The sequence below is a fragment of the Lithobates pipiens genome, unplaced genomic scaffold (assembly GCF_037356315.1).
Source record: "Lithobates pipiens isolate NorthernLeopardFrog02 unplaced genomic scaffold, aLitPip1_a1.2 Scaffold_22, whole genome shotgun sequence".
NCBI lineage: Eukaryota > Metazoa > Chordata > Amphibia > Anura > Ranidae > Lithobates > Lithobates pipiens.
Window position 1 is genome coordinate 83364568 of NW_027507784.1, and position 26833 is coordinate 83391400.

The 26833-nt window shown below is 44.7% G+C and overlaps 1 protein-coding gene and 1 long non-coding RNA gene across 3 annotated transcripts in view; one reads left to right on the top strand and one right to left on the bottom strand.

Moving 5' to 3' along the window:
- Positions 1-26833, top strand: part of RAB3GAP1 (RAB3 GTPase activating protein catalytic subunit 1) — a 261671-nt gene that overhangs the window by 215516 nt on the left and 19322 nt on the right. For both annotated transcript variants that reach the window (XM_077447811.1, XM_077447812.1), the window contains exons 20-23: positions 11025-11121; positions 13600-13703; positions 17899-18014; positions 20251-20353. In XM_077447811.1, coding sequence (XP_077303937.1) covers positions 11025-11121; positions 13600-13703; positions 17899-18014; positions 20251-20353 — 420 coding nt within the window. The remainder of the gene's footprint in view (positions 1-11024; positions 11122-13599; positions 13704-17898; positions 18015-20250; positions 20354-26833) is intronic.
- On the bottom strand, positions 772-7951 carry LOC143923879 (uncharacterized). Its single transcript, XR_013261786.1, has 2 exons — positions 7113-7951; positions 772-3155 (listed from the first exon to the last, which is right to left on the bottom strand). It is a non-coding gene; the product is annotated as an uncharacterized LOC143923879 (long non-coding RNA).

The window sequence follows — 26833 nt, forward strand, 5'->3', positions numbered from 1 at the left end:
GGTAGTCTAAGCCCTTGTACACACTGTCGGACATTCCGACGGAAAATGTCCGATCGGACCGCGTTGTCGGATAATCCTACCGTGTGTGGGCTCCATCGGACTGTTTCCGTCAGAATATTCGACCGACAAAGTTTTAGAGCTGGGCTATAAAATGTTCCGACAACATGATCCGATCGGACTTTGTCCGTTCGTTTGTAGAGAATTTTGATCGGGCAAAGTGCCACGCATGCTCAGATCAAATTCCTAGACCAAAGCTATTGGCTACTAGCCTGAACGTAGTCCCGTCGTAAACTAAATAACGTCATCACGTTACGAACAATCGGATTTTCCGACAACTTTGTCCGACGTGTGTATGCAACACCAGTTTCGGACAAAATCCGACGGATTTTATTGCCGGAATGTCCGACCGTGTGTACTAGGGCTAAGACATGGTGACCAGCCTCATATCTCTTCCCTTCTTTTTTCTCTTATTCTTTCTCTTCCCCCTTTTAGTTCTCATACTAATTCCCCATGAATTCTTTGGTGCTGGCTTTAGAGATCTTTCTAGCCTGGCCCAAGTATGGAAGCGTGGTGTTTCCATGTTTAGTACTGGGAAATTTTATTCAGTTTTATAAAACCTGTTTTCGTAGCCTTCTAAAAACAGTATATGCATAGTAGATCTGTGTTAGGTTGCTCGTCTTCTTAATAATACCAGTTACCCCTGGTTGCCTAGGCTAGGATGGAGGAGCGGAGATCCCGTTTCACCGGTGGACAGACACCACACATACTCGATTTGTACGTGAATAATGGCTGCTAGGTTTATTAACTTACACATAGCCTTTTATGCAGTAGGAGAAAAAGACCCTGCCCCTTAGAAGGCATTACACATAAACATACGTCAGCATTATACTTCCTCAAACAATAGTCCTTGTTAATAAATATAGACCAAAGGTTAGTTAGCTCGTTACGTTTGCACATCAGTGTCTGCTGACTGACCCCAAATATGTCAAGAGTTCAGCAAAACCTATTTTCAACCAGCATTACCTCACCATGCAGTTGGTATCACAAGTTGAAACAGACAATTGATGCTTGTATAGAGACTCGAGACAGACCTTCTGTTCAGACTTGAGTAATCATCTTTTTTTGTCATGCTACTAATTATCACGTTATCAGTAGTTTGTTACGTATACATAGCTCAGACTTTGTTACTCATAAAATAAAAGTAAAGCATAAATAAAAAAAGGTACCTTATACCTTATAATCCTCCCTTTGGCCATTCTGTACTATACAGAATGGTCAAAACCTAATCAAGGTTCATGTTCCTGATTCTCATACCAAATATTTGAACTATTGGGAATGGCGGTTAACTTTAGGGTCTCCTGATTTGATACAGTCCCCTTAGCAGAACAAAGACATCCTACAATTCTATAGCAAGCGTATAAAAATAAAATAAAAAACAATATGATCACAATAGTCATGGCTGTGTTTTTTAACCAAGAGGTTATATTTCCAAGACTAAAATTGGCTAGAGGGTCCCATGTTATTGCAATATTCCTAGCCTCGTCTTGGAGTTTATTTACTTCTTTTCTGTGTTGTGCAATTATATTATAGTAATCAGGTATTTCAATGCTAGTATTATGAATCCAGGTACAGCACTCATAGTCTTCCGTAACTTCACAAAGCCCTGTGAGTGCTGCACTCATACTTTCTATGGCCAGTTCATGTAGTTCTAGCTGTTTCCTTATTGCCCTAGTTTCTATGTTTAATTTAGTGATATCGTCGGAATTCTTTTCCAAGATCTCATCAATAATTCCAGTATAATTATTCAGTCTCTTCATTAAATCTATTCCCCATCCTGTCCAGGATGGGAACCAGGCCCATGCCATATCTTTTTCTAGGAATACCTTTCTCTTATTACGATGTTTAAGGGGATATCTGGGATGAACACTGGCTTCAAGAAGGTGACTCCCTTCTTTATCCCCCAACACACCCATAATGGGGGCTAGTGCTGCGAGATAACACCATCCCTGGGGTTTTGTGGGGATCCAAGGGTGACAAAGCTTCCCACAACAGATATAAGTATTATTCCCCAAGGCTATGGGGCGCTTGAGGAACACTTTATACAATTTGTCAGAATAGCCAGAAAATGTAAGAGTTGATAAGAGTTGAGCCATAGGGGAAGTGGTGCTGGTATTTAAGAATTGGTATAATGTGGTGTTTAAGGTGGTGTCTTGAGTTCTATAAAAGGTCTCGTTTAATGCTGTCATTGAAATATTAAGCTTTGATTGCTTACAAATTTCGGCTCCCTTGGTAGTATTTCCCAACCTAAAACACCAATCTGGATAATGGCTTCTACCTATGATCTGAAAAGTGAGGGTTTTGTTAGAAGCTTTTCTTGTAACATCGGTAAGAACTATTGGGGGTGTGCCTTTAAGGAGAAGGGTGAAATTTAAAGGTATGGCCATCAAAGAAATCCTAGCAGTACTAGGGTGAAGCTTACTACATATCCAGCATTTATCAAAACCTGATTTTTGGGCATAACTGTATTTAAATTTTAATAACAACATTTTATCAGTGAACTCTTGGGGAGGTTCACTTCTTTTGTGTCTAACAGCGGGTGTGTTATTTGTCTTGGGGGAGGGAGTCCCACAAATCCCTTTTAATGGTCCCAATCTTCTGGGTGGTATATACAATTAGCTATCAATCAGGTTGGTAAAAACACTACTAGGGTAATACAGCATAAGAGGCATAAGGCCTTTCCTGATACTGATGGAGAAAGCATCTTTGTTTTTTAAAGTTCTGATTATTTGTTATCTAAGAGTTCTGTTCTTCTTCTTCGTTTCTCATCCCGGCAGTTGTTGGCTCTGTTTTGTCCTTCTGAGGGGGTGTGGGATCTTCCAGGGAAATTTGTTCTATGCCTCTCTGAACTTCTTGTAGATCTTGTTCTTGGGAGTTGCTGCTCTCTGTCACTGCCAGGGGCTCTGGAGTCGAGGGAAGCTGGGGACACTTCTTAAGACGGCTGGCGTGGATCCAGGTGTTTCCTAGGTCTGTTAACACTGCGGTCCTGGATACCTTTTCCACCTTCCATGGTCCTGAGAAAGCCGGTCCGATACTCTTTCTTTGTGCTAATTGTTTGATCAGCACTTTATCCCCAGGGATGAAGGGATGCGTTGGTTCTGTGGGAAGAGGGAAAAAGGTGACAGAAACTTGTTCATTTATTTCGTGGAGCATACTTACCAGATTTTTCACGTACACTTCCTGTTGGGAATAAATGTTAATGTCAGAGTTAGGGTCTAATGGGGGTAATAGTCAGAAGTTGGATTTGTTTATTCAAATTATTTGTACAAAAAGATTTATTATACAGGTTGGTTAAAGGGGCAGCTCCTATGTGTCTTGGGCCATGGAGGTATGAGAGTATGAGATATACAGGTTGGTTAAAGGGGCAGCTCCTATGTGTCCTGGGCCATGGAGGTATGAGAGTATGAGAATGCAACTTGCTTCAGGTATTCCCAGTATCTTCCCCTCTTTTGTCCAAAGACCCTCGACAATCCTGCAGCGACCCAGAAACGAACGTCCTGGTCTGTGGCCATTGTTTGTATTTGTGCTACAATTGTTTTGAAGTTAGATGAAGTGAAATGCTCTTTAAAGAAAACTGTTGTGGGGGCAGGGGGGTTAGGGGAGGAGGCGGCAGCCTGCTTTGCAGTCCTATCGGCTAGGGCGTTACCCTTGGATATTTTACTGTTATCCGAGGAATGGGCTTTTACCTTGATAATAGCCACTTCCTTTGGGAGAAGGATGGCCTGGAGAAGAGCCATAATATGTGTTGAATTGGCAATTAGTCTATTGTCTGCGGTTTTGAAACCTCTATTAGCCCATATCACACCAAAGTCATGCACCAATCCGAAAGCATATCTACTGTCAGTGTGAATGTTCACCTTTTTATCAGTGAATAGAATGCAGGCTCTGGTGAGAGCTTCCAATTCTGCTACTTGGGCTGAAGAGGGAGGTAGCGGCTTGGCTTCTAGCACCTTGTCTGGTAATTGGACTATCGCATAACCTGTTAGGAAAGTGGAATCAGAGGGGCGGGAGCAACTACCGTCAACGAAAACATCTTCCGCATCTATAATAGGTGTATCCGTGAGATCAGGTCTAGGGGATGTGATGGATTCCACTTTTTCCACACAGTCATGAAGCTGGTCTGGGTCTTGTGGTAGACGCAGCATGGAGTGCAGGAGGCGGACAGCAGGGTTGCTAACGGGAACATATTTAAGAGATAGATTGTCAGTGTTCATAAGGGTAATCTCATAACCGCTGAGCCTTTGTGAGGTCATGTGTTGGGTGTTCATGTTCTGTATGAGGTGGGTGACAGAATGGGTGGTGAAAAGTGTCATTGGGTGGCCCAAGATCATTTTGTTAGCGTCCTGTACTGCCATAGCACAGGCTGCTAAATTCTGGAGACATGACGGCATGCCTTGAACCTGGACAGGGAGTTTCTTGGATAGGTAAGAAACCGGGCGGTATCCTGTTCCATGTTGTTGTGTGAGAACCGCGGCAAAAGATTTCCCTGAAACTACACAGTACAGCTGAAAAGCTTTACCATAGTCTACCAATCCCAGGGCGGGTGCACATGACAGACTGTTTAATAGAGCTTGAAAAGCTTGTAGTCTGTCTTCAGTCCAATCTATTAATTTAGGGGCTGTCGAGCCAGTAGCCTCTCTTAGGATACTATCATAATGAGAACAGTCAGGAATCCATTGGCGGCAATATACCATTGCACCCAAGAACGAGAGTAGGGCGGCTTTGTCTTTTGGGGGACTGAGAGCTCGAAGGGCTGCGGCACGTTTGGGGGACACTAGCCTTGTCCCTTCCTTTAGAATGCACCCTAGGTATTCTACCTGTGGCTGGCACCATTGTATTTTCTTCCTTGAGGCTAGATGCCCGGCGTGAGCTAGGTGTTGTAACAGTGATGTTGAATCGACCGCACAATCTTCAGCAGTTCGACTGCACAGGAGCAGGTCGTCCACATACTGTATTAGTACCGACCCACGCTCAGAAGTCCAAGACTTGACAGTCTCGTTGAGTACCATAGAGAAGGCGGCTGGACTGTCTACATACCCTTGCCAGGTTAGTTGGCCCCCGGCCCAGGAGAAAGCAAACATAGGTTGGGCTTCCTCTGCAATGGGAATGCTAAAGAAAGCATTCGCTAAATCAATTACTGTGTAGCATAGAGAGTCTGCCGGTATGCATGAGAAAATAAAAGTGATGTCTGAGACTAGGGGTGGGAGGGGAATCACTTGTTTGTTTACTGCTCTGAGGTCTTGGACGAGTCTCCACTCGCCACTGGCCTTCTTTACAGGGTAAATGGGTGTGTTCCAGGGGCTAATGATTGGTTTTAGGATGCCTTTAGATATGTAGTCATTGATCTGGGGGGCAATGCCTTGGGTCTTTTCAGGGGGCAGGGGGTATTGTTTGTGATATTGTGCTTCTGCGTCAGGGCGCATCTGAGGCGAGTAAGGCATACAGTTAATGAAACCTACGCTACCTTTGTTTTCCGCCCAGATAGCATGTGTTTCGAGAGAGGCGGGGAGTAGCATAAAGAAGCCTCTGTGTGCATGTCGCTTAGGGCCATGTAAGTCACATAATGGTGAACTAGCTGTAAGGGAACCTTCTCTATTAAACTTAATGGTAATACACAGTTGTGCCAAGAGGTCCCGTCCCATAAGGGGCACAGGGCATGAGGACAAGATGGCAAAAGTTTGGGTACATAATTTCTGTCCTTCTGGAGTGGCTACAGTCAGTGGTGGAGTGATGGGATGGGTGACAGGTGTCCCATTAATACCAACAGAGTTTCCCTCGGTGCATTATTTGTGGCTGTGTAGGATATTGGGGTAGTGGTTGACGAGGGTTCTGGTATGGCGGATAACGGGGATACTGTGGGCGGGTCTGGGGGTTAAATCCCCTGCCTCTGCCTCTTGCTCTAATCTGTCCAGTCCTATAAGGGCACTGGGATTTCCAATGTCCTTGCTGTCCACAATTGCCTATATTTTCCAAGGCATTTGTTCCATGCACAGAAACAATCCTTCATGTATTGTGGGTCAGCCCCTTTGCAGGGAGGATAAGAATGCTTATGTACCTGACAAATTTTACTGACTTCTTGCCAGTCTTCCTCTGAACAAGGACCTTGGGGTCCTGGGTCATGGATTCCCAATTGGTGACACCTTTCCCGGACTTGTGTCCAAAATGGTTCTACCTGGGGGCCAGGGATCATATTACTGACAAATTCATAGGGTGATGGGGTGGCCATGGCTTGGGTTGCTGCAGAATTCCCCATCTAGTAGTCTGGGCAGTGTGTGTCTAGTGGCAGGACACAGGTGATAACACCTGGTTTGTCCAACAATCCGGTCTCTGGTCTGGGAGTAGGATCCCTGATCTTTTTTTTTGGGGCAGATGGACTTATATAAAACTATGAAGATTTACCCTTAATATACGATGAAGGGTAAATCTTTTCCTGGTGGCGGGATATACCCCTCTTACACCAAGTCTGCAAGAGAACCCCCCTGGTCTGGTGGTCAGTAAAATCCACTTGTCATCTATTCTTAGGAAGAGTAGACCTAACGTGCAATGGGGGCAGGCGGATGCTATGTCACTACAAGAGGGCTCCTCATACTCTGCACTCATTTAAACAACAACAATTATTTTCCTTATACTCTATATTAAAACTTATACTCTATATACTTACACACGTACCTAGAGAGAAACAGACATATTCTTAATATACTTTAAGACATGAAATAACCGTATTGCAATACATTTATCAATTTATAGTGCACTTTTAAAAAAAAATTTTTTTCAAATGGGCGTCCACTCCACCAATCCCTTTGTCGCGGGCGTAATCTACTACTTCCCGTGTTAAAAATACTATCACCAATAGTTTTAAGTCAGACCAACCTAGTCGGACTCCCCATAACCTATAAATTCCTTGCGAGCCCTTTTAACCTCCCGAGGGACCAGCCTAGTCCGCCGCGAAGGCACAGTTACTTCTTTTAAATTTAAACTAAGTTCGTAGCGGCCGCCCGGACAGAGTAAGTGTTTACACCATTCACCAATCAGGTAAAAAGAGTAAAGTGACTTACCTGTCGCAAGACGAACCCCACTTCTGGTACCAAAACTGTTAGGTTGCTCGTCTTCTTAATAATACCAGTTACCCCTGGTTGCCTAGGCTAGGATGGAGGAGCGGAGATCCCGTTTCACCGGTGGACAGACACCACACATACTCGATTTGTACGTGAATAATGGCTGCTAGGTTTATTAACTTACACATAGCCTTTTATGCAGTAGGAGAAAAAGACCCTGCCCCTTAGAAGGCATTACACATAAACATACGTCAGCATTATACTTCCTCAAACAACAGTCCTTGTTAATAAATATAGACCAAAGGTTAGTTAGCTCGTTACGTTTGCACATCAGTGTCTGCTGACTGACCCCAAATATGTCAAGAGTTCAGCAAAACCTATTTTCAACCAGCATTACCTCACCATGCAGTTGGTATCACAAGTTGAAACAGACAATTGATGCTTGTATAGAGACTCGAGACAGACCTTCTGGTCAGACTTGAGTAATCATCTTTTTTTGTCATGCTACTAATTATCACGTTATCAGTAGTTTGTTACGTATACATAGCTCAGACTTTGTTACTCATAAAATAAAAGTAAAGCATAAATAAAAAAAGGTACCTTATACCTTATAATCTGCAATATACTTTTTGAGACTATGACCCCTAAATTATTCACAGCATATGGATGACCCCAACCACTGCTCCCTGTGCTTTCTGCATGCCATCATCCTACCCTTCCGGGTGCAGTTGGTTGAGGAGGCGATTCAGTTTGCATAGGTAGCGTTATACAAGTCACTCATTCATTGATTCATTCAGGATTACCACTTTAATATTGCTTAGATGTTGCATGATTAGCATGTGGTGGTTATCCTCCCGATGGGACACAGTTGCTCGACATGTAGCTGAACAAATTTGCACCCTATTGTCTTGTCTAAACCTCTTCAATAAAAATTATTGGAAAAGAAAAAAATATTTAGTGCACATGCTATAAAACTGGCGTAAAACTTTTCTGTTACCCATGAAGTCCGGCCAAAATACTACTAATTGAAAAAAGACATTTAATACTCAGCACTGCTCCTGTGTATATATGTACGTGTGTATATATATATATATATATATATATATATATATATATATATATATATATATGTGTGTGTGTGTGTGTGTGTGTGTGTGTGTGTGTGTGTGTGTGTGTATATATATATATATATATATATATATATATATATGATATGTGTGTGTATGTGTGTGTGTGTATATATATATATAGTGTGTGTGTGTGTATGTGTGTGTATGTATATATATCTAACATACTTATAATCAACTAAAGTGCTATTCCTGTACAGCTAAAGTGCAAACAATAAGTGCAGAACAATGAAGTGCATACAATATTATCAAATATATCATCAAAGTCCATCAAAATATAAACGCATGCCATGCGTTATTGGTGACTTTATGTGCCAATAAAGTGCTGATAAATAAAAGTTCATAAAATCTGATGTGCAAATTCGGTGATTCAGTGGTTGTCTGTGCTCCCCTCCTGGGTCCCCACTCACCAAATATAATCAATAAAGAAGCCTGTGTAAACAATGGTTGCTGTCCTCCGGGTGATAGAGTATATTCTATTGGCAAATTGGGTTTTCCTATCCTCCACTGAGTTTGAGGGTCCTCCTCACTTTCACAATTAGCGACCATTCAAACAAAGTTGAAGCAAAAAAATGGAGGAAAGGAACATAGTGTAATACTGCAGGATTTATTGAATAAGATTAAAAAGTATTGCACTTACATCAATAATGTAAAAAACAGACGAATATTGCCGCCTTGGCATTCAAACAGCCTTTACAGATCCTCACTAGCTTGACGCGTTTCGCCCCTCCCACTGGACGTCATCGGAAGCTTTTATGTCCTGTGTCGGAGAACTTGTCAGAAGTTATCATGCTGATAACAGAGGAGCGGAGCATCAGAAAGAAACGGCACTTAAAGCTTTGAAGAGTGATAAGTAAACACTACAGATATATGTGCCCAGGTCAGATTTCATGAATGGAGTTTACAACCATTTTAACAGGTGACAGAAAAGGCCTACAGGTATGGTGTTTGCAATAAACAATATTTTTACAAACGTCACAGTCAGGGAAATTCTGACATGCCTCTGCGTGACCAATATCAGTGCGGGTGTTAAATTCATATATCTGTTGTAAACAAGTACCTAAATCTGGGGCATGCACTGTGTGTGGGGGCACACTGAGACCGAAGGGTCCATATTGACACTCCATTCTCAGTGCAGCCGAGCTCCCTCCCCGCTGCTGCAGCTGTCCCACAGATAGAGCAACACCAAAGGAGTATTGGTACCTGAGCGGGCTGAGCCTGATGGGTATTCATAGACAGCAGTTCCCCATTAGGTTCATACCCCTTGTGATTGATGGCAGACAGTGGGAGGATTGCATAGTCAATAGACAGTCTGTTATTGGCTATAGAATCTGCCCACTGCCTGTTGTCAATCACAGAGACCTGATGGGGAATTAGGTGTCTCGTGGTTACTGAGACAGACAATGGCAGTAATATTGTCAAATGGACTGCTAAGTGGAAGGAGCTGCCTACTATAATTATGTTCTAAAAGTAGAAAACCTGCATCCCTATAAATACATGTAATGCAAATATCTAATAAATTAATGGGGTTTACTGCAGCAAACCCAAGGAAAGATGTTGAAAATGTTACTATAAACCCTGAGTAGATATCTAGAAAGAGCAATTAGCCAATCATACAAGCATGGAATTAAAGTGATACTAAACACGTACTGTTTAATTGACATTGTCTCTTCTATTTCTGTATATGGATGATGGCACTGCAATTATTTTAATAAAAAAAAAAAAAAAAACATCTAAGTGCCTTTTTTCTAATCCATATACAGCTGTCACATGACCCAGCTCTCTCCCAGTCTGTGTGCAGGGAAACATAAGCAGGAGGAGCTTCCAGTCCTCTGCTGCTGGTCACAAGTTAAAAAACAAAACAAAAAAACAGCCTTCTTTGGAATACAGAGTTAAAAAAAATATTATCAACCGTTTTAAATTGTTTATATATATATATATATATATATATATATATATATATATATATATATATATATATATATATATATATATATATATATATATATATATATAAAATTTGAAATTAAATATTTATTATTTTTTGGTAATAACGTGGTATGGGTGGATTTTTGCCAGTCACTGGCTGTGTCACACCCCTCCAGCCTATGTCTTAGCATAAGAGGGAGGTGAAGCCTCTATTAATCTACATTAGTATTCCGCCTCCTTGTGTTTAGCTGGTTAGTGGGCATGGAGGAGGGAGGGAGTGGGCTGTCATTTACCGCAGTGTATACACCCACATGTGTGATTCTATAGTCACATGGGATGCTCAGATGTGATCGGGAGGGAATGCTCAGCATAGAAACTCCCTGCAAACTGAGCATGTGCAGAGTTGCCACCACAGCTGCAAAATCCCTACTGAATTGGGGGCATGGACAGAAGGTGGAGACAGACATCAGCAGGATTAACCAGGTTTTTTTTTTTGCAGAATACAGACAACAAATATCTAGTGAGTATGAACAGCGTGTAATACACCATTTATTGATCGTTTTTTATGATGTGGGTTTAGTGACACGTTAAGTCCCTGGGAGTGTTCTGTTACCATGGTTGGATTTGGATTTTTGGAGATTTTTAAAATTATATCTAACTTTAGATTATAAAGAAAGTAGGATTTTAATATAGATAGATTTACGAATGTCTTGTTTATCAATTATAAATGTTAGATCAGGTTTATCTTTTGGTAGAAGTAGAGTTTTCCTTTAATACCCTTTGTGGTAGGAAGACCTCTAGGATGACCTGTGTGTGAGCTGCTCCCACAATACTCTATTGTGTTTTCCTACTGTAGGTCCTTCATTACTTAGCAATGCAAAAGCCAGCAGACCTCGCCCGCCATCTGCTACCGTGTGTCATTCATGCTGCTCTGCTCAAGGTGAAAGAAGAAGGTATGTATCCCTCTATAATGTGCATTGTATGCTCTGTACTTTGTATCATATCCTCCATACCTTATCTCAGGTTTGAGCACATTGTGCTGAAAAATGTTTTCAAAGAAATTGAGCGTGACGATTTTATAACAAAAAAAAAATTCAACTTCACACTCTCAATCACGAAAAAGATTTTCTATAAAGTAAATGCTGTTAACTACTTTAGTAGTGAGAAATTAACATCCTGCAACTCCACACCTCAGATCACTGTCCCCCCTGCAAATCTGTTTCATCACTGTACTACCCTGCACATCTGCCCCACCACCTTACTACCCTGCACATCTTCCGTACCACTGTACTATCCTGCACATCTGTCCCACCACTGTACTACCCTGCACATCTTCCGTACCACTGTACTACCCTGCACATCTGTCCCACCACTGTACTGCCCTGCACATCTGCCCCACCACCTTACTACCCTGCACATCTTCCGTACCACTGTACTATCCTGCACATCTGTCCCACCACTGTACTACCCTGCACATCTACCGTACCACTGTACTACCCTGCACATCTTCCGTACCACTGTACTATCCTGCACATCTGTCCCACCACTGTACTACCCGCACATCTTCCGTACCACTGTACTACCCTGCACATCTGTCCCACCACTGTACTACCCTGCACATCTGTCCCACCACTGTACTACCCTGCACATCTACCGTACCACTGTACTACCCTGCACATCTACCGTACCACTGTACTACCCTGCACATCTACCGTACCACTGTACTACCCTGCACATCTGTCCCACCACTGTACTACCCTGCACATCTGTCCCACCACTGTACTACCCTGCACATCTGTCCCACCACTGTACTACCCTGCACATCTGCCCCACCACCTTACTACCCTGCACATCTGCCCCACCACTGTACTACCCTGCACATCTGCCCCACCACTGTACTACCCTGCACATCTGCCGTACCACTGTACTACCCTGCACATCTGTCCCACCACTGTACTACCCTGCTCATCTGCCCCACCACCTTACTACCCTGCACATCTGCCCCACCACTGTACTACCCTGCACATCTGCCCCACCACTGTACTACCCTGCTCATCTGTCCCACCACTGTACTACCCTGCACATCTGCCCCACCACCTTACTACCCTGCACATCTGTCCCACCACTGTACTCCCCTGCACATCTGCCCCACCACTGTACTACCCTGCTCATCTGTCCCACCACTGTACTACCCTGCTCATCTGCCCCACCACCTTACTACCCTGCACATCTGCCCCACCACTGTACTACCCTGCACATCTGCCGTACCACTGTGCTACCCTGCACATCTGTCCCACCACTGTACTACCCTGTACCTGCCCCACCTCTGTACTCCCCTACTCATCTGCCCCACCTCTGTACCTCCCTACTAATCTGCCCCACCTCTGTACCTCCCTACTCATCTGCCCCACCTCTGTACCTCCCTACTCATCTGCCCCACCTCTGTACCTGCCTACTCATCTGCCCCACCTCTGTACTCCCTACTCATCTGCCCCACCTCTGTACCTCCCTACTCATCTGCCCCACCCACTGTACCTCCCTACTCATCTGCCCCACCCACTGTACCTCCCTGCTCATCTGCCCCACCCACTGTATCTCCCTGCTCATCTGTCCCACCCACTGTATCTCCCTGCTCATCTGCCCCACCCACTGTACCCCCCTGCTCATCTGCCCCACCCACTGTACCCCCCTGCTCATCTGCCCCACCCACTGTACCCCCCTGCTCATCTGCCCCACCCACCGTACCCCCCTGCTCATCTGCCCCACCCACCGTACCCCCCTGCTCATCTGCCCCACCCACCGTACCCCCCTGCTCATCTGCCCCACCCACCGTACCCCCCTGCTCATCTGCCCCACCCACCGTACCCCCCTGCTCATCTGCCCCACCCACCGTACCCCCCTGCTCATCTGCCCCACCCACTGTACCCCCCTGCTCATCTGCCCCACCCACTGTACCCCCATGCTCATCTGCCCCACCACTGTACCCCCCTGCTCATCTGCCACACCAATACACCACCTTTCACATCTGCCCCACTGCTCTAGCACCACTGAAGCCCCCTAATCATCTGCCCCACCACTGAACCCCCCTGCTCTTCTATCCCACCTCTGAACCCCACCTGTTTGTAGCTACTGACTTCTAAAAGAAACATTTTTGCAGCTGTGACACCGCTTTAAGCAGATGAAACTTCAGCTTTAACCAAAAAAAAAAAAAAAAACAGTTACCAGAGCACATTGTTTTTATTTACTCTAGTGATCTTTTAAACTCTCATACCTACCAGAAAGTGAGTGCAGATGTATTATTTGAAGACCCGTTCCCCTTCTTTGGATCTGGCCTCTAAGTCATCTGCCTATACTTACCTCTGTGAATCTGAGTTTTCCCTTTTATTGTTCATATTCAGATTTTACTTATATCATTCCTCCTCTTCTTCTAGAAATAGCAGAAGACATTCCTTCTGTGAAGGCCTCCGTAAAACGCATCGTCTCCCATTCCAGTAAAATCCTGCGATTCCCGAGCCCAGAAGACAAGAAGTTGGAGGTGAGAAGAGACGCATGTTGTTGCCTTATTACAGTACATCTGTCACACATCAGGCTGGATCCCAGTGTTGTAAAGCACATCACAAGGCAGGATTTGCTTTTACTTTTAAGACTCATGCTACATTCGCCAAAAGATGCAGCGCTATCTGTTTAATATCACATGTGCAAAAATATTACGTATAAAAATCATACATTTGTATAATTGGAGTACTAATTTTAATGCACTACAACTGCAGTTCTATAACAAAGTCCAAACGTCCCATAAAACAGTGAAAGAAGGTGAACAATCCTTGGCAGTATTCAATTAATATCTCATCCTGTGTTTTCACTCCACACCGTGACAAATCTAGCTTCATACCAAAAGACATGGACCCCAAAATTAGTTCACCTGCGCACTTTAACCCCTTTGTGCCAAAGGGTAAAACAAATCTTAATGCCTAAGCACAATTTTGCAACTTTGACATCTGTTCGTAAAAGTGTACATATTATCACAACTACTTTGTGCATCCAGGTGGATTATACCAGGACAAATTAGGCTTTCATTTGGCAATAAATAGTTATGGATATCTCCTGGATTTATTTATGTTTTTATTATTATCAAAAAACTGGCCCAAAATAGTAAACAAATATATATATAATTTTTTTTTTTTTAAATGTAGCTGTATATTTCTTGTTACTACCATAACCAACCACCAAAAAACAACCCAAAATAAATTCTCCTGCCCCTGACGATTGCAGCAATATCATTGTATATTGTTTGTATCCGTAGTGCTGCTTTTTTTTTTTTTTTGTCCTACCTACTGATGCTAATTAAAAAAATAAAAAATCCTGCCCAAAATATACTGTCCCTGACCTTTGACCCAAAAACTAACCCTGGAACTGACCTGGATCAAACCTTGATCTGGGTATTTTTTGTTAATTTTTTTTTTTTGTTTACACTTTTTTTTTTCTCTGCAAGGAAAGCGAAAGATACATTGTATCTTGCCTCTCCTTTCACACACAGAGAGAGAGAGAGAGAGAGAGAGAGAGAGAGAGAGACATAACCTAACTGCTCTGATAAATTTTACCATGTAAAGAATCGCCAGCTGAGGAGGATGGGGCCTCAACCGTGATCCCTTTATAACCACCTTAAAGAGGAAGTAAACCCTGATGAGTTTACTTCCTCTTTCATTCCCTGCAAAGGCAAAGCATAATGGACTACTATGCATCGCATAGTAGCCCATTATGTGTCACTTACCTGACACAGGAGCCAGCGAAGTCGCCGCTGTCCCCTGTAGTCCGCCGCATCCATCTTGCTGGTGGCGTCTCGCAGAACGCCGCTGTCATTCGGCGGAGCCGCGATGACGTCACTCCCGCGCATGCGCACGGGAGCCGACACGCGCGGCAGATCCATTGTTGGAAATGCTGCGCTCAGTGCGCCAGCGGTGCCTGTCTTCAGGCAAATATCTCCTAAACCGTATAGGTTTAGGAGATATTTCTTGGACCTACAGGTAAGCCTTAATCTAGGCTTACCTGTAGGTCAAAGTGGTTTGTAAGGGTTTATAACCACTTTAATACAAGGCCATATACGTGTGTGTGTGTGTGTGTGTATGTGTATGTATGTGTGTGTATATATATATATATATATATATATATATATGTGTGTGTATATGTGTGTATGTATGTATATATATATATAACACACACACACACACACACACACACACACACACACACACACACACACACACACAGTATCTCACAAAAGTGGGTACACCCCTCATATTTTTGTAAATATTTTATTCTATCTTTTCATGTGACAACACTGAAGAAATGACACTTTGCTACAATGTAAAGTAGTGATTGTTCAGCTTGTATAACAGTGTCCCCTCAAAATAACTCAACACAATGTCTAAACTACTGGCAACAAAAGTGAGTACACCCGAAGAGTAAATGTCCAAATTGGGCTCAAAGTGTCACTATTTTGTGAGTACCCCATTTATTTTCCAGCACTGTCTTAACACTCTTGGGCACGGAGTTCACCAGAGCTTCACTGGTTACCACTGGAGTCCTCTTCCACTCCTCCATGATGACATCACAGAGCTGGTGTATTTTAGAGACCTTGCACTACTCCACCTTCCTCTTGAGGATGCTCCACAGATGCTCAATAGGGTTTAGGTCTGGAAACATGTTTGGCCAGTCCATCACCTTTACCCTCAGCTTCTTTAGCAAGGCAGTGGTCGTCTTGGGGGTGTGTTTGGGGTCGTTATCCTGTTGGAATACTGCCCTGCAGCTCAGTCTCCGAAGAGAGGTGATCATGCTCTGATTCAGTATGTTGGCATTCATGGTTCCCTCAGTGCAGCCCCAGACCATGACACTCCCACCACCATGCTTGGCTATAGGCAAGACACACTTGTCTTTGTACTCCTAACCTTGTTGCTGCCACACACGTTTGATACCATCTGAACCAAATAAATTTATCTTGGTCTCATCAGACCACACAATATGGTTCCAGTAATCCATGTCCTTAGTCTGCTTGTCTTCAGCAAACTGTTTGCGGGCTTACTTGTGCATCATTGTTAGAAGAGGCTTCCTTCTGGGATGACAGCCATGCAGACCAATTTGATGCAGTGTGCGGCGTATGGTCTGAGCACTGACAGGCTGACCCCCCCCCCCCACCCCTTCAACCTCTGCAGCAATGCTACCAGCACTCGTACTTCTATTTCCCAAAGACAACCTCTGGATATGACACTGAGCACGTGCCCTCAACTTCTTTGGTTGACCATGGCGAGGCCTGTTCTGAGTGGAACCTGTCCTGTTAAACTGCTGTATGCTCTTGGCCACCATGCTGCAGCTCAGTTTCAGGGTCTTGGGAATCTTCTTATAGCCTAGGCCATCCTTATGTAGAGCAACAACTCAGAGAGCTCTTTGCCATGAGGTGCCATGTTGAACTTCCAGTGACCAGTATGAGAGAGTGAGAGCAATAACGCCAAATTTAACACACCTGCTCCCCATTCACACCTGAGACCTTGTAACACTAACGAGTCACATGACATTGGGAGGGAAAATGGCTAATTGGGCCCAATTTGGACATTTTGACTTAGGGGTGTACTCACTTTTGTTGACAGTGGTTTAAACATTAATGGCTGTGTGTTGACTTATTTTGAGAGGACAGCAAATTTACACTGTTATACAAGCTGTACACTCACTACTTTACATTGTAGCAAAGTGTCATTTCTTCAGTGTTGTCACATGAAAAGATAGAATAAAATATTTACAAAAATGTGGGGGTGTACTCACTTTTGTGAGATACTGTGTATATGTACAGCTATATTGAGGTGGTTAAAAATAATCATGGCACTCACAAACATAAGTAGAAACAGCCAAAGTATCTGCTAGTCGCTTGGTCCAGATGCGGCGAGCGTGATGACGTCAGTGCACATTGCTCCTGGCAATCCATTCCATCAAAATCTGCAACTTTTGACCATTCTATTTTCATTTCCAAAAGCTGAGCTCCAGACTTTGCCCTATCCAGAGCAATGCTAGCATCATGGTGTGACATCATTCCACACATTGACAGACAGACTAGGCACAGCAAAATGAACTTTCCTTGTAAACTGCTACATGTGCAAGTGCTCTTTTCTTGGGAACAATTTCCCTTTAGGTAAAGAACAATATAGGTATGCAACCTACCGGTGTCTTGTCAAATAACGTCCTCCATCGGATAGTGTCCGCTGTGTACTGCGCATGCACAGTACACAGCAACACAGATTCCGAAAATTGCCGAGGATGAACGGCGCCTGCGCCGTGAGTCCAGGTTCTAGCCCCACTATCCAAGTGGACATAGAGTAGGAATAAAAAAGAGCCGAGCGCAGCGAGGCCGAGCTCGAATCGTGGCGAGCGAAGCTCGCCCGCGAGGGGCCCTCTAAAATTCACAACCCTATGTCCGCTTGGATGGTGGGGCTACCACCTCCACTCACGGCGCAGGCGCCGTTCAGCTTCGGAGATTTTCCGAAGCTTCGTCTGCTCCGTACTGCGCATGCACAGTACGGAGCGGACACTATTTCATGGCCGGACACTATACGGCAGAACACCGGCAATCATTTTTTAATTTTTCCAACTAACAAAATTTGACACCTGGTTGGTTGCCACAAGTTATGGTGGCAGTTTGTGGTGTTTTTATTAAATAAGACTGCTTTCCACCCTTCTCTCCTCAGGACATCATCAGTCAGATTACAAATGCCGAGGCCACCATAGCCAGAGCGCGGTCACTGAAAGCAAAGTTTGCCACAGAACGCTGTGAAAATCCAGAGGAGAAGGAAGATCTAGAGATGTATGTATTGGATGCTGGTGTCAAAGAGAACCTGTCACACTTGCATTGGGTATGGTGTGAGAAAGCAGTATTTTTTTTTTTTTTGGTTTCTTTAGCCAAGTGAGAATATAGAATCCTCCAGAGATTGATGAGGTTGACCCTACCATCTGATGACAGCAGCCAGATACCAGTGATCTTTTTTAGCTGTTTGTTAGGGTTTCATTTTCAACATTACTGTCAGTGGTAAGAATGCCTCACTTGTAAAGTATGGATGAATTGGTTTCAGCAGGGGTCTCCTTGGGCCTGAGAAATATTTAAAAGGTTTCCCTGAAGTAGAAAAAAGATTAGGAAAAGGCTAGTCTAGACCAGTGGTCTCCAAACTGGCTCTTTGCTTGCCTTTATCTGGCCCTCAAGAAACTATTCCTCCCACTGACAACAATTAATGGGGCACTATTCCTCCCACTGACACCAGTATGAGGAGTTCTGGAACTATTTCTCTATCTGACACCATCAGTGGGGTACTATTCCTCCCACTGACACCATCCTTTGCTTGCTTTTATCTCACATTTGGGACATGATTCCTCCCACTGACACCATCAATGGGACACTATTCCTCCTACTGATACCATCAATGGGGCACTATTCCTCCCACTGACACCATCGATGGGGCACCATTCCTCCCACTGACACCATCGATGGGGCACCATTCCTCCTACTGACACCATTGTTGGGGCACCAGTCCTCCTACTGACACCAATGATGGGACACCAGTCCTCCCACTGACCTCACCGATGGGGCACCAGTCCTCCCACTGACCTCACCGATGGGGCACCGGTCCTCCCACTGACCTCACCGATGGGGCACCGGTCCTCCCACTGACATCACCGATGGGGCACCGGTCCTCCCACTGACATCACCGATGGGACACCGGTCCTCCCACTGACATCACCGATGAGGCATCGGTCCTCCCACTTACATCGATGGGGCACCGATCCTCCCACTGACACCGATGGGGTGCCAGTCTTCCCACTGACACCATCAGCGGGGCGCCAGTCCTCCCACTGACACCATTGATGGGTCACTATTCCACCCCCTGAAACCATCCATGGGGCACTAGTCCTCCCACCAACACCATCGATGGTGGCACTAGTCCTCCCACCGACACCATTGATGGTGGCACTAGTCCTCCCACCGACACCATTGATGGTGGCACTAGTCCTCCCACCGACACCATCGATGGTGGCATTTTCTACTCCCACAGGCCACAGTCTGGCCCACCTAAAGTCTGAAGGATAGTAAATTGGCCCTTTGTTTAGAAAGTGTAGAGACCCCTGATCTAGACCCTAGAATTATACTCCTTTCTTTTATTATTATTATTATTATTATAGTGTGAAAATATTTGCAATGCTTTACATCCCTCAGAAGGATCATCATACTATAAGGCCCCTTTCACAGGGGCGGAAAGAATTGTGCTTTTAGCTGCGGATTTTATAGTTTTCTACCGCAGCTAAAAGCACACAATGCTTTCCTATGGCCCCAGTCACACACTGCGTTTAGCTGCGATTTAGTTAAATGTGGTTTGGTACGGATAGAAAAAATAGAATTGACCTCATCCAGGAGCGATTTAGCGCAGCTATCTGCACATAACCGCAGGTAATCGCAGTGTACCATTTCACCTGCGGATAGCAGCGTGAGGAAAAAACAGATATAGATGGAAATAGATGGGTTGAAATGCAGAGGACCAAAATGCATCATGGGTAGATTCAAGGGACCCAAAAAAACAATAAATAAAAAAAGGGTTGCTATGGGAATTACTACCACAGCTAAACGCAACAGCATGTAATCGCACTGTGCAAATGCAGCTGATCGCAGTGCCTGGAGTCTTGAATTTCACAGAACAAATTATAGGCTTTTAACTGCGACAGAACAGCCGTCCGTGTGAAAGGGGCCTACAATTGTGGGAAGTCGAGGACTGATCAGTCCTCACCATACATACATACACATGTCACAAATGGGTAGAAGTCCTTTAACTTGCCAGTAGGATTTAGCAAAGTGAGAAGAAGCTTGAACCTCCATAGGGATCCGGAGAGAAGGCACATTTTTAGTAGGCACGGATCCTGTGACTTCTGCTATGCAGGACAAGTGCGTTACAAGTACTGCTCATCTGATTGGCCTTCTTAATAACAGCCACAGTTTATATAACTTGGCCCACTGCATGCCTGCCCTTACTGACCACCTGATTTCTCCACACCGACAGGTTCGTCAGTTGTCTTCTGGAACAGCCCGAAGTGCCAATCATTGGAGCGGCACGAGGGGTGGCCGGCGTGATCATCCACAAGATGTTTGTGAACTCTCAGAGGGTAAGTTCACACTGATAGCAGTTAATAATGAAGAACTTTGGGCCACGCGTTGGAAGTGAAGGTAACTTTCTGAGCAGAAATGCAACGCATCTTACCGCCGTCCATTTTGTTTCGCTCAAACGTGAAGGAAGATAAGGAGACCCATTCAGTGTGTGATTAATGTCCTCTCATTATTCGGCACCATGGGGCTGTACACAGGCACACAATAAATATGCAACTTCTATTGTGCTTCCCTGCCACACTTCTGTAGAAATGAGGAGAGATGGCTGTACGGAGCATCTTTTCTGTATCAAAGGATGTTTAATCTGTACAGCTCTGGAAACACTTCTAAGAGCATCTTTGAATCCTCTCCTAGAGGTGCCCACACGCTGGAGAGAAGGATTCAAGAACACGGTTGCAGCAGATTTGCTTTTCAGCATTGGCGTTATAGAACAGAGGGACAGTTAGCCGTTTTTATAATCTGTCTCACACATACATGGTGAGATGTTAAAAAGTGACTCTGACCAAGTAAAATCAGGGCCAGATTTTTGAATTACTGATAGAGTGCGACTTCGAATGTCCAGAGACATCCATACGTGTGTGATGTTTACTGTCATCAATGCATTTGCATGTATAATAAAAGGTCACCCTGCCAGTGTAACAATCCCTGGTCCTTACTTTGCTGTCCTTACAGTTGGTGCATTTTTGTTGGTGGAATTTTGTACTGCGTAGTCACAGTTTACCCATTTTGGCTCTGTACATTTAGAATCTAAGTGGTGACAAAGCGATTGCAAAGCATTAAATGTTTTTTAAAATGCGCAAATATGTTATACTTAACTGCTCTTGCAATGGTTTTGTACAGAGCAGCCCTGATCGTCCTTTTCTCTGGGTCCCTAGTGCTCCTGGCCCCTCCACCATAGCAACACGCTTGCTAAGGGGGGTCATTTTGTGGGCTTGCTCCTGAGCTGGCTCTGTGTGTCCATAGACAGTTTGGGGGATATCCATATTAGGAAGTCAATAGTATGTCGGGGAACTGCTTGGAGACCCAGTCTGGCTTTAGGCCTTGCGAGTAAACAATGGATATCTGAGCTAATTGTGCTGCTTGGTAATACCACCAAATGTTGGGTAGGACCAGCCCCCCTTGGGATTTGGGTATAAATAGGATATTTTTAGAGAATCTTCTGCCTTTGGAGCCCCATATAAATTTCAGGATTTTGGATTGAATCTTATATAGTTGTGACCTCCGAATTGGAAGAGACCTGAATAAATACAATAAGCGTGGGAGGAAGGTCGCCTTGATTGCATTTATGCGACCCAGCCAGGAAAGGTCATGTTTAGCCCAGGTAGTGAGTTATGATGACAGTTTGTGAAAAGCAGCAGAGTAGTTAGAGGAATATAAGGCATCTAGTCTGGGGGGTGGGGGGATTAACCCTTAGGTATGGGATATGCTTCGTACACCAGGAAATTGGGAAATGGCTCTGTTAGGTTAGGGGGAACAGTGATGTTTAGTGCTGTTGATTTTGAGTAATTTATGTGGAGACCGGAAATTTTACCAAATTTGTCGAGCAGGGATAGAATATTGGGTGTTGATATCAGTGGAGACGTAACAAAAAGTAGAAAATCATTGGCGAATAGTTGTTTTCCACAGAGCACTCCTTTGATATCAGGGTTGGATCTGATTGCTATGGTTAATGTCTCAATAGCTATAGCAAAAAGCAGGGGGGAGAGTGGACAGCCTTGTTTGGTGCCTTTTTCTATGGTGAAGTGTTCAGAGTAGTAGCCCTGTAGTCTAACTTGTGCACAGGGGTTTGAGTACAGGGCTCGTAGAGTCCCCAGGAAGTGTGGGCCAAAACCCCATTTTTCAAGAACCTTAAATAGATAAGGCCAGGTTACTGTATCAAACGCCTTTTGTAGGTCAATCGACAGTAGGAATCCCTCTTGACGAGGGCCTCCGTCCCATTGGGAGTTGAGGAGTGAGATGATATCAGCTGCTCTCCTAATTTGGGCAGGTCCCTGTCTCCCCGGGATGAAGCCCGTCTCGTCTTTATGGATGTAAAGTGCGATACAAGAAGAGAGTCTGTTGGCTAATACTTTCATTAAGATTTTGAGATCATTGTTGATTAAAGAGATTGGACGATAATTAGACACTAGTGTCTTTCCTTTCCTGGTTTAGGTATGACTGTTATATAAGCTAAATTTAGGGCCCCATCCAGGGGAGAGCCGGACCTGAGACAATTGAAGAATCTGACCAAATATGGGGCAAGGGTAGGGGCAAATTTTTTTATAATAGTCAACAGAGAAGCTGTCGGGGCCCGGGGCTGAGTTCGGTTTGAGCTGTTTAATTACCCGGGAGCCCGTATTCTCGTTTTTGTACAGGGAGGTATGGAACTCATGGAACGTTTCCATGATACGCCGCGGATTTTGGGTTAACTCCCCCGTCTGCGCTTGTATCTTGGGAAAGATGTATGTGCGGGGTTTAGGAGATAGTTTTGCTGCTAATTTGGCTCCTATCTTGTCCTTCTGGGAGTAGAAGCATGCTCCTGACCACCTCAGCTGTTTCTCAGCTTTGGTAGTCAGGGCTAGATTTAAAGCTGCTCGGGTGGATTCGAGAGCTTCCAGTGGTTCCTTAGTGGGGTTTTGTTTATGAGATTTACTGATGGATTGGTATTTCCTGGTGAGATTGTTAATGTCTGCTTTGTGCTCTTTTTTTAAGTCGTGAAGTAATCTGGATAATCTTCCCTCTGATCACTGCCTTGTGAGCAGCCCAAAGGGTTTCAGGGGATATAGAGTTGATATTGTTGAGAAGGCAGTATTCTTTGATTTCCCGTGCAAGGATCTCGCAGTGCACTGGGTTGCTCAGAAGGCCTTCATTCAGGTGCCATATGAATTTCTTACACGGGTCATGGTTGCGCTGTAGGTGGAGAAGGACTATAGAGTGGTATCTCTGATAACTGCTTTTGTGGCACATGAAATGTGGTTGGACAGAATAAATATTTGATCTATTCTGGTGTGAAGTTGATGTGGTGCAGAGTAATGAGCGTAATCTTTTGATCTAGGGTTTAGTTCCCCTGCAGATGTCCACAAGGCCCAGGGAGCATAGTGTGGAGGCTATCCTAGTACTCTGTTTTGGGGGCTTCCTCGAACGAGAGGGGCCTGACCCCGATTTGTCTAGTGATTGATCAAAGGGGAGATTTGTGTCGCCTCCCATGATGATTTTCCCTTCCAGCTGTGGGCCAAGTGTGGACATCATGGAAGAGAAGAAAGTCGTCTGACCTTTGTTTGGGGCATAGTAAGAGATAAACGAGTATTGTGCCCCTTCAATCGAGCCTTTCACTAGAATGTATCTACCCATTTGGTCTTTTATAACGTCCGTTGGGGAGAATTTCAGATTTTTAGAGAAGCAGATCGCAAAGCCAAAACTTTTATATAAGTTTTAGATAGAGTAGTGAAGCATTAAAACTCCTTGTCAGGTTTTTATTTCTGTCTGTGGTCCTGTTAGGAATATTGTCTCCCTTGATTTGTCCTGGTGACTCTTGGTACTGGGTCTGAAAGTGAGGGAGAAACCACAAATCTGAGTAGCCATTAGAACAAGGCCAGTAGTTCCAGCGACAACTGTCTAAGCGGGCATTTTCCTCATTGTGGGGAGATTTTCTCATACTTCCTGTTTTCTTTGCAAAGAAGGAAGTAATTGGAAATCTTTCCAGATGGGGAAAAAAAAAGCTGACATCAGTTTTTCCTATTCCCTAAATTATCTAAAATGGATAGAAAACTTTTGGCTTTAGTTATACTTTAACCTGTTGGTGCTGATAGCACGCAAATATGTGGGTATATCAGTGGGTTGGCTTTGGCCCTGAGCAGCCCTATATTTTCATACCACTTTGCAAACACAGCTATGCCAAGAGCGCGCCCCCAGCACAGTTGCCGGCGGCTAATGCAAAGCTGCTTGCGATCAGGAGCTTTACGATCATATGACAGCCATACACAGCAGTCACATGATCATAGATCCCGTCCTACCATCTGAAAACCATTAAAGGGCAAGGAGGTGCCGAGCTAAGGGTTTAAGGCAGAAAATCCATTTGGTTAACCTTTCACTAGCACTTCTCTGGGTCCTGGCTGTATTGGGAAGGAGGGCAGTTGGGAGTAGTGAGAAAGATGTAGGGCAGGGGTAGGCAACCTCGGCCCTCCATCTGTGGTGAAACACAAGTCCAATGAGACATTGCAAGACCCTGACAATCACAGGCATGACTCCTAAAGGCATGATGAGATTTGTAGTTTCAGCACAGCTGGAGTGCTGAGGTTGCCTACCCTTGATAGGGGAACCTGGTTACTGCTAAGACTGGAATCAGACCGTATTTTTGGTGATGCAATTTTGCTCAGCAGTGCATGAACACCTAGGCCCCGGAGGGCAGTAAAAACCAACATGGCTGTGGTGGGTGGTGCACGTGCCTTGGCAAAATTATAGTACATGTGGCATTCAGCAGTAAGGATGAGCTCCGGCGTGTTCGCACACTACACGTGCAGAGCTTGCCAGGAAGGCTGCGCTAATCACAGGCAGTGAGACTTTGCCCCGATGCGCGGCTGCAGAGATCGGAAAATGTCTCACTGCCTGTGATTAGCGCAGCGCTGTGCCGACTTCCTGGTGGGCTCTGCACGTGGAGTATGCGAACACACCGGAGCTCATCCCTATTCAGCAGTGCACTGCCAGTAACCGTGACTCATTCAAGTGGACCATGCTGGAACCATGTACATTAGACACGTGATTGCAGCAGGTTTTGCGAGGAATGATTTGATGGGGGTGGCTCGGGGACAGTTAAGTGGGTGTGGGGTAGACTTCCCTGAATAAGTGAGTTTTCAGGGATCTCCTAAAGGTGGACAGGTTAGGGGCTGATCAGATATACCGGGGCAGGGAGTTCCAGAGGATGGGAGAGGCTCTGGAGAACTCCTGAAGACTAGCATGAGAGGAGGTAACAAGGAAGCTAGAGAGCAGGAGGTCCTGGCAGGAGCGGAGGGGACGATTTGGGCGATATCTGCAGGTGAGGTTGGTGATGTCGCTGGGGGCGATGTTGTGGATGACCTTGTATGTTATGGTTAGCATTTTGAATTTTATACAGTGGGGAAGGGGAAGCCAGTGAAGGGATTGGCAGAGAGGGGCAGCAGTCATGGATCGATTAGTGAGGTGTATTAGTCTAGCAGCAGCATTCATAATAGACTGAAGGAAGTATAGCCTGCGTAAGGGTAAGCCATTAAGGAGAGAGTTTCAGTAGTCAAGGTGTGAATAATGTCATATGAGACTACATGTCAACTGCCCTCTAAGGAGCAATCCACCATGTATCGCTTTACAAAGGGCACCACAAGTGTAAATGAGGCCTTACTGTTTGACATCACTGTGTTTGCAAGATATTCTGTGCATACGAGTTCACTATTTTTAGAGATACAGATTTCACCCGATCTTCCATCCTCTGCCCAAAATTTATATTTCAGGTTTGGTTGAACACTTGAAGGACTGAATCATCCACAAAGTTTTTGAGCGTACAATTATGAGATCTTTGTAGAGTTCCCCATTACACCTGTTTGACTTGGGCACTATTTACTTAAACCCTTCACTATTTGGTTCTTCACTGATTACAATACAGAGAATGCAGCAGCAGGAGTGAGACTGCCATTGCTGAGCACTGTTACGACTCACATCAGGTGGAGGCAATGCCAGGCTATTCAGAGGGGAAGCCTCTGCTGGTGTTTCTGAGAGTACCAGAGCCACATTGTCTTGACTTCTCCTGAAATATTCATGTTGAGCAGACAAGGTGTTGCTGGTAAATAATGGATTTTGAAAAAGGATCAGGGCTCTGATGTATGCATTCAGTCTCTAATTACAGCGAAGGGCTGCGTTTGGCCTGATTCGCCTTTTAATGTAATTTTAAACGCATATTAGGACTTGTGTCGATGGCCAAATGCATTGTGATGTCAGGTGCATTCTGCTCGCATTTGATGTCTGTTAGAGACGCTCCTGAGAATATTCAGAATTCATTAACAGGTCAATTTGACCTATTTTAAAGTAGCATCAGCCTTCTTCAGCTGCTAATTTATTTCTTTTGACTTGTGTGAAGAGAAACAATTCCGATGTTACCAAAACCCCTTCAATACCTTTGCTTAAAGCGATTGAAAAGGTCTTTTTTTTTTTTTTTTAAATAGAACCTCTATATTTACCTGCTCTGTGCAATGGAATCCCATGAGGGCCCTGGACAGAAAGCAGGGGCCAGGAGCGCTGGCAAGGGCTCCCAAAAAGAGGAGGTTTGTGGCTGCTCTGTGCAGCTCCTCTTCTTGGGACCCCTGCCGGCACTCCTGGCCCCTCCTTTCTGTCCAGTGCCCTCATGGGAAGCCCCTTCCAATGGAGGCACTCATGTATGCTTGCTCTCGAGCCCCCCCGCTCTCTCATCACTGGCTTTGATTGACAGCAACAGGAGCCAATTACACCCGGTGCCCCAGCAAAGCCAGTGAGACCTG